The sequence below is a fragment of the Salarias fasciatus genome, chromosome 22, assembly GCF_902148845.1.
Source record: "Salarias fasciatus chromosome 22, fSalaFa1.1, whole genome shotgun sequence".
Lineage (NCBI taxonomy): Eukaryota > Metazoa > Chordata > Actinopteri > Blenniiformes > Blenniidae > Salarias > Salarias fasciatus.
In genome coordinates this window covers 14,634,481-14,643,370 of record NC_043765.1, presented here as the reverse complement: position 1 = coordinate 14,643,370, position 8,890 = coordinate 14,634,481, and the positions used below count along the sequence as shown (strand labels likewise).

General features: G+C 43.1%; 1 protein-coding gene across 2 annotated transcripts; it reads right to left on the bottom strand.

The window, feature by feature from the left end:
* Positions 1–1,806: 1,806 nt before the first annotated feature.
* On the bottom strand, positions 1,807–8,427 carry gpnmb (glycoprotein (transmembrane) nmb). 2 transcript variants are annotated; one of them, XM_030082294.1, is made up of 12 exons: positions 8,253–8,427; positions 6,846–7,001; positions 6,596–6,757; positions 5,869–6,042; positions 5,635–5,796; positions 5,208–5,528; positions 4,080–4,139; positions 3,778–3,981; positions 3,314–3,419; positions 2,928–3,148; positions 2,750–2,840; positions 1,807–2,461 (listed from the first exon to the last, which is right to left on the bottom strand). In XM_030082294.1, the coding sequence occupies exons 1-12, from the start codon at positions 8,320–8,322 to the stop codon at positions 2,308–2,310; spliced, it is 1,881 nt and encodes a 626-aa protein (XP_029938154.1). In that variant the 5' UTR covers positions 8,323–8,427; the 3' UTR covers positions 1,807–2,307. The 2 variants fall into 2 exon arrangements, with proteins under 2 accessions (XP_029938154.1, XP_029938155.1); XM_030082295.1 differs by having other exon boundaries at positions 6,617–6,757.
* Positions 8,428–8,890: the final 463 nt, after the last annotated feature.

Sequence of the window (8,890 nt, the reverse complement as noted above, 5' to 3'; positions counted from 1 at the left end):
AAAAAATTTACAAAACCAACTTAAAACATGCAAATAATGCCAACCGTACATAATTGCAGCAATGCCATTTACTTTGGGAATCGACATTATTAGTAATGGTACTTTGATTTTTTTTTTTTTTTGATTTTTTTTTTTCCAAAATTGAAAGTTTTTGCCTCTCGTACGAGGGCCGTGGTCGGGGCTGCAGCGGGGGGGCTTTCCATAGTCCTCGCTGCAGCTGTCGTAGAGTCAGCAGAACAGTTGCTTCCCCCCCCCCCCCCCGTTTTGTTTGCTCAGTTCTGCTCCCAGACCATCTCCCACCTTCCTGACAATAGTGTCTTAGCAAGGTGCAAGCCAGCTAGGTTTATTTTCATAGAGCAAGCCTCGTCAGTTTGAAGTGGTCCTTCTAACGAGGCCATCGAGTTGATGTCGACGTCATTCACTGCATGGTGAGGGTAGGGGGAGTCACACTGATAGTCATAGTTTTCTTTTTTTTTTTTTTTTTTTTGCGCTTTAGGACGATGATTTAAACAAAGGACATTCTCTGTAACCCACAAATGTAACGCAGCGTTTCATTTTGTTGTCCCTACAGGGAAAATAAGCCAGATAAGGCACACAAAATACTGAATGAACCCTGACTTTTGGGGGGTGTAAGAAAAGAGGAAAGGAATCCAAAACTTAAAAAATATACAATTTATTTCATTTGTTTCCATGCCGAATGTAAATATGTTGATTGTGGTAAAAGTGCTTGAGTGTATCCATGCTTCCACAGTAGAACGCCGTCTACCTCAGCTGAGGGGGTGGGGGGTTGTTGTGGCACTAGGCACCCCACCCTGCCCCCACTGAGCGCCAGCGCGCACCAATACCTCAGTCCCCCCGAACACTTCTTTCTACATGGGCGCGCCTCGCTAACACCGCGCTTAACTGAGGGGCACAAGTGATACTTAAATTATCCCCCCGACACCTTCCCCATCCCCTGCTTCCTTCCTGCCAACCCGCCCTCCCCACACCTTTCTCCAGTTTGTTTTGATCTACCTCTTTAGACACGTATATGAAGTAGAGGCATTCTTCTATTTGTTAGGATTAACCCCCACCTCCTCCCCTTTACGCTTTCCCCACATAAGAATGAGATCTTCAACTAAGTCACGTACTCTTTAGAATTGAGAGAATATTCAAAAGTGATCAGATTTTCTTTCGCCAGTTTCTTTTAATATATATCTATATACTCCTTTTGGCTTAATTGAAATCCTCAAACAGTAGTTATTTCTTTCTGCTTACTATTTTTGGTGGTGTGGCTTACATGTATTTGAACTTTTGCTTGGGTTTTTGTGAAAAAAAGTCAAATCACGTGCTTGATTTTTGCATTCAGTAGATTAAAAAAAAATACAGTTTTTTAAAGGGCCTGCCTTTTTTTTCTGATTTGTAAGACTTCAATATAGATACAAGTCCTGTCTTTTTTTTTTCCTTTCGTCTTTCACAGTTGCTACACTCTGTGCTGATTTGGTAGTTTTTTTTTTTTTTTTTCCTTCTGTTAGCATTTCTTGGCTGTGTAACATGCAACATCCTCTTGGTATGGGACAGATTTGAGGGACTGGGTCTCTGAGTTTTTTTGGAAAAGTGATCTAACTTGAGCATGATATCCCCCCTCCCCCCTCTCTGCAACCATGCTTGTGCCCCTTCACCTTCCCCTCACACACAGCTCCACTTGTCAAATGCCTCTGAATAAAAAAAAAGAAAAAAAAGAAACCGAATATGGTTTGTCCTTTGTTTTCACCTCAATTAAACTACTTAAATCTGACGAAAGAAGTCATAAAGCTGAAGAAATGATCAGTCTTAGTCTCTTTATTGGTGTAAAATTTCATGTTTTTTTTTTTCTGTTGATTCACTCAGCTGAAGAACACGAGTCACTACCAATGGAAAAATGTCTAAATATATTCTCATACAGTGTACTGTAAACAAAAAGGTTAAAAGGTTTTGTAAAGTCAGTAGCAAAAAGTTATACATTACTACATTTGAGCCAAAAATAGCCACAAAACAAAGTTTACCTCAGAAAAACTACTTGGTTCTGTAAAGAGGTCAAATCACTGACATTGAGTTTATCATTCCAATAATATACCGCTGTAGCATTATGTGTGCCAAAGCAAACACTGATCATACTAAACTGGGGTGCAAACAAGATATTAGTGTTATAAACTAAACTACATATATTCCTGTCATTTAAAATGATTCACATTTTGCTGAGAATTGCACCGTAAATGATTTTGCATTAGCTCCGGTATTTTTTTTGAAGTGAAGCGGAGAGCGTATTGTGATGCAGCTCTGTGAAGCCTAACCGGAATGTCCCTCAGTCAGTAGGCGACGGCTCTCCTCGCTGGAGGGAAAGATGGCCTCTCTCAGGCGGACCATGCGGCCTCCGACCCCGGGATCGGTGCAGGCATCCTCCATCAGTGACCTCCGAATTGGTTGGTACACTCTGTAGCGCCTGAAAGGAGGAGAGAAGGGAAAACAAAAAAAGATGGATTTACCACAGTCCGACAACATGCATGTCGGATTAATGTGACACTATAATTATGATCAGTCACATAAATATGGATGGATTGAGTTATTGCAGTTAAGGATCAAAAGCATGCATGTGTTTTTACTTTTGTCCATGTAGAATTCATTAAAGGAACAAATCGATTGCCTACGATTACTCGGCTTATTTGTAGCTTCTGGTCGGGTCTACATACATTTCACACAAGATGAACTGCAGCATAGGACAGTAACTCACTTGTACACCAGATAAGCGATTAATGCAAAGACGGCCACCAGCACGCCGCTGGAGGCGAGGACCACTCCTGGAGCCGAAGACTTCTTGGACGCTAGTGGGCACAAAGGACTGAATGAGAGGCAGCGAACGGTAAAATGTGCCAACGCAGAGCCGTGTCTGTGCTGCCGTGACGACTCACCGGGCGGATCCTGGGACTTGTTGATGGTGACAGTCGTGCTGGCGAAGGCCATGCTCTTGGAGTCCTCCAGGGTGATGTTCACGCAGTAGGTGCCGGGCTCCGGAAACCTGCGCCTCAGATGCACTTCGCACGTGGATGACGGCGGCACGTCGTCGCACATAATGTCACTCACCCGGGTGCAGCTGGGATCTGACACGATGGTGCAAGCTGAGGTGGGGATGCTGAAGAGTAGGAGGAGGAGGAGGGAGGGAAGGATGAAGGGTTGAAAAACAGCTGAAGGAATCATTCTGGGGGAAAAAAAACTTGCATTTCCCAGGAAACCCATTCCAAATCAAACCTCTTAAAGGTGTATGTAGAATTTGTGCTAAAAATAACCAAATGCATACCTGCCCAGGCATTTCACACGGAAGCTGATGTCAGTTTTGGTCACTCTGGCCGCCGACACGTCCACGATCCGACTGTTCGGCTGGCTGGTCAGAGGGCGTTTGGGCTCTTTGGAGGGCAAAATGGTGAGAAAATAACCAAGTTATCATTTGATTTTATGTAAATCTGAAGGGATTGTGTTATTGAAACAAAAATGTAAGATGAATCAAGTTTAGAAAAGTCTTTTTGCATTCATGTTTGCACTGATAAACCTTTATTATAAACACTGTGCAGGAAGTGTGACAGTGGTTTACTGGTAAAGACGAACCGCAGGGATCTCGGCATAAATACTTGCACACAGACTGTTTAAATTTAAATACGACTCAGTCACACCAGAGGAAGATTGATTTAGTGCCATCATTGTACCGCAGTGGGCCTGATTGACAATAATTGGACTTTGGATTTCACAGTGAAAACTTCCCCCTACCAATGATGGTGATGTTGCCACTGAAGGTCCCGTAAGCGTATCGGTAGCACTCATTGCTACTGAGACGCCTGGTGCGGAGCCACGCCGGGGTGGTGGAGCCGAGGCCTGGGGTGGTGCTGGCATCAAGGGGCCCAAGGGGCTCTGTGGAGGGCATCATGGAGGCAGGCGAGGAAGACGGAATGGGCTGGCTCGTACTGGGTGGCACTGAGACAGAAAACGAATAAGAACTGAATTAAATAAGCAAAATGTATTTTTTTTTTCTCCCCAATTTCTAGTTCAGATGCGGGGGCATCTAGCCTCACCCTGTGTGGTCTCCATCTTGGTTGTACCAGCGTGAGTGACAGGGGGAGGAGTAGGAGCCTCTGGAGGAGAAAACACAAATAACAGCTTATGCACAAATTTCTTTGTCCTTTATATGACAACAAACAATTCCATCAAACCAAACACTAATGGATTACCATGAAACTTCATCATCTGTTTATTCACACATTTATTTATATGAATATCACGGTTTTCATTTCTATTTTGTATGACCACCACAGGGCAGTGCACAGATGAGAGAGAAACGATGCTTACCAACTGTTAAAACAATCTGAAAGCTGTTATTCATTTCTCACAGTAGCTGCGTCGAAATGTTTAATACTCAACTGACTTCTGCAAAACCAACTATTTACAACATGACCCTGGCTTCATGTATTTCAAAATTCCCTGCATTTATTGAATGGAGGAACAAACCTTGAGCATTATGAATGTGGATCCTCTCAGAAACACTTCTAGATCTTGATGTGGATTGAAAATGACATAGCTGATAGAGCACTGCAGCTTTCATTGAAACAAATTTGAATGTAAAAGTTATAATTTGGGCAGTAAGTTGAAATTAACTACAAGTTAGTTTATAATCATGTTATCATATTTTGCAGAAACGGGCCTAAAAATGTAACATATGGTTTGAGCAGTTAGGCATTGTTATACTCTTTCAAATGAGAACTGACTCCAAAGGTAAAATTACAATATAATGGCTAGGAAAGGAAATCTTTCCACAGAATGTTTATTGACGAGCAGAGGGGGATAGCAGATGCTTGAGCACTAGCTGAGGTCTCATCTCAGCCTCAGGTGGTGCTAAACCTCACAAGTGTGCATGTGCCTGGTTAGAGGTGATAAAGCGGGTGTTATGAAACACTGTGCGAAAGCCAAAGAGGATGACCTACAACTCGGGATTAAAGACCAGAGAACGCACTCTGAATTTTGTATGGACATCATTAGGTACTGACTGAACTTAAAAATGTCTTTTTAAAGAAGCTAAAGTAGCAGTTTGAACATTATTTCAAGTGTAATAACTTCTTTGTCTGAAACATTGACTTAAAACAACCAAACTGTCATGTGAACCATGTGTGCTGAGCGGTCCAGTTATCTCTGGACTTGATCGGTACCTGTGTGAGGAGGTGAAGGGTGACCCGGGGTCGTGGTGGCGGCAGCGGGCGGACACTCGACCGGGAATGCCGCCTCAACCACCAGCTTCACGCTCATCGTCCCCAGCGTGCTGTAGCTGTGTGTGGTCACGTCGCGGTGTGTTACCAGCTGATTGCCATCTCTGAAGTCCCAGATGTAGTCGATGGCGGCGGCGGTTTTGAGGTAGCCGCTGGGGTCGTGGAGCTGGACTTGAAAGACCACATCCTCGCCACGGAAGAAAACATTCTCAGACTGGTTGATGGCAGCCTTCTGGGAGATGTTGACTGCTAAAGGGATCTTATCTAAGAAAATGTGTTTGGGAATGACAAAGGATCAGTCCTGATGAGTGTCGCTTCTTTCTTCTAAGGTTGTCAGATTCAGAAAAACAATGTGTGAGTTTGCCTCCACCTGTGACGTAGAAGACGGTGCTGTCTGTGCTGAGGGGGCTGTACTTCCTGCGCTCCTTCTTCCGATACACCATGACCTCCATGATCTCTGCCCCCAGAGGGATGTTGGTGGTGTTGATGGTCAAACTGGACGAAGAGCCGTCACAAGTCTCAAAGTACTGACCTGCGACGAACACAAGACGCTTCAGACTGATGCTGCTGTGTTTCATTTGTAACGTTCCTCTTTGTATCTCACCCATTGCGTGCCAGACGTAGACATAGTTCTTGCGTCTCCAGTCATTGCTCTGAGGGAAGGGCTTCCCATCAGGGAACACGTTGCATTTTTTTTTGTCTGTGCACTTCCCAAAGCCATAGTCATCTATCCAGGAGGTCCAGTTGTACACATATCCAGACCGCACTTGTCCGTTGGCTGCTTAGGAGAAACACAAGAAAAGCAAAGACAAGCAAGGTGATTAGATTGTAAATCTTTTTACTGTCAAAAGACCATATGAGTCGAAGCTTTGATTCATTTCTAACTACACAGCCCACCTCAGATTTATTGGGTCAGTGTTGTGTTTTTCTCTTTTTTTTGGCAACAAACTCAATTGGATAGTTATGACTTCTCATGAGTGAAGAGGCAAATTCTTTTTTTTTCTTTTGAAAAAGTGATGGAACAAACAGCAGAACCATAATATTTACACTCCTTTGACAGTCTCATCTATAAAGGTGACTCTTTTTTTTTTCCTGCATGATGTTCTTGAGCTTGCTGGACTGCCCCCAACTGGCCAAAAGTAGGCTCAGCTCTCTGCTTGTGTCTGTGCTGCATGAGGGGTTTTCACAAAATGTGTGATAATATGGGCCCACTGTGGTTTGTGGTGTGCCATGGTGATCCCTGGGTGTGCAGAGGCTGTTGGTTGGGGGGTATCATGTATACGCATGCAGTGTGCAGGTTTGTGGCTTGGCCTGGCTATATCTGGCAGCACCTGAGGCCTCCAGCTCCGTACCATCTTCACAGTGTTCGTCCCAGATCAGGTCCCCGTTGGCGTCCTCCTTCTGGCACGGCGGATACTCCAGCTTGGCAGTGAAGGAGACGCAGGAGCCGTTGAGAGCCGGGCTGTCGCTCGTCAGACGAACTTTGGGTTTGCCTGCACGAAGGTAGTGGTGGTGGTGGTGGTGGGGTTACCCGAAAATTCACCAGCAGAAGTTTCAGAGGTATTAAAAAAGTGATCTCACCTCTGTGATGCATGAGTTCATTAGACTCTGGTTTTGGTGGTGGGTAGAGGTAGTCGTCCCATGGATTGGTGTCAGGATCCCAGCCAGGGATGGGCGGGATTGGAAATGGAGACTTTCCTGATAGCGGATGCTTGTGTGGGAAAATATCCCTGTACACTGGAACAAGATGAAAAGAGCGAAGGGGTGAGAGACTGGATTGTCTCCTCAGGTGAATCTATTCTATTGTTTACTTATTCAAACATATTTTGAACTCTAAAATGTCACTTTTAATTGGTTTGAGTTGAGCAGATGCTTCAGCTCTCACCATATTTAATGAAGCCCTTTAATATGAGAAATTAATCTTCCACAAAAGTCTGTTTCCTTCATCACAACAGCTGATGGAACATAACTGAGGATATCTATGCAGTGAACTGCACCTTCCCTTCCCTTTCTTGGAGAAAAAAACTGCATTCAAAAGACCAAATCTATAGATTTGATTTTCTATAGCCAAAGTTGGCAAACTTCTGATTTTATGCCATTTCATTGATCCTCACCTGAGAGAAATACATCTGAAAGTGTCCATCTCAGTGGGATATCGAACACAATACATTCATAGATGGATGTACTCTTTTAAAACAGAAATAAATGTTTGAGGATATTTGAGTAAAATAGATGCTTTTCTGATAGTTAACATGAATGCTGTATAATATCACTTTCTAATCTTACAAACCTGTGATTAAACTGTGAATCCCCATTTTTCTTTTCTGCCTGCTTTAGCTTCTATCTTAATTTATCTGGACTGACACATCCTTAACGACAAACTGACTGCTGGGGAAAACAACAAATTCCCTCAGTGTAATTTAATTAGAAGAAAGAGAATACACATATCTGTTGGAGAAATCATGAGAAAACCAGTCAGACCATGGCATTAAAAAAATAAAAAATATCTCAAATCAAACGCTTTCAGCACGTTATTGAGCTTTTAGGAATTAATTTTGCTTGCTTTTTTCGTTGTTAAAATGTGTTTTGAAATTGTATGGTAAGTCCTGTGGGTCCAATAAGAACACACGATAAACAGTCGGGGAAACTGGATCGTTTTAAAACTTGCTTCGTTTGTAAAAAAGATGGAGAGAAACTATAGTTTGGACTGAAGGCAGTTTGACCGGAGGAGGCTCATCTCTTAATGAGCCTCATGGGACCCTGGCTGAGTGACAGCTCAGGTTCACTGCTCCAGAAAACAAGGTACCTATCAAACATCGAAAATCGACTCCAGTATTAACTACCTTCATCTAAAACATCTGGTCCGAAGATGAATGATTCCTGAAATTTGTGCGATTTGAATAAATCCGAAGTTGTTTAAGCTAACATCACGAGTTTAATTTCATTTCGATCAGTGCATTTTTTGGCATTTAATGCAGCACCACTTACTTCTGCGTCCATCAGCTTGGTGAACAAGGCAGGCACACATCAGAAGAAAGGCACACCGCAAGACCTCCATCTCTATCGGTGACTCTGAAATAATAATAATAAACTTTCCCAGCTCCCACAGACACTTTCTCCCTGCCCTGATGGATCTCCGTCCCCGTCCAGCTCTCGATCTACTCCTCCCTGCTTGTCCTGGTGAATTTAATCTGCCCTCCGCCGAGCGCAAAAACATGTGATGTTTCCTAATGAGACGCGTCTCACCACCCATTAGTGTCCAGGACGCAGGAAACTCACGAGAGACGCGCGGGGACACGCCATGTGCGCATGCTCACGTTGCTGTCATTTCTTTCTTAATTCCTCTTTTTAAAGCTTACGTTTAGAAAAAAAAAAGAAAAAAAAAGCGTCTGGATGATTATATTGCGACTATATTGCAGAACGGCTCAAACTAAAAGATGCTTACATATTTATTATTGTTATTTTTTTATTATTAAGATTTTAATTCAGTAGTTACATTACTGGCTTGTGCTTACGGGTTTCTGATTGGTAATATGGAGTACAGGCCTACATATAATATCTAAATATTGCTTACACAGCAGCCACAGTAATAATTCACCAACATTTTATTGGATAAATTTAGTCGT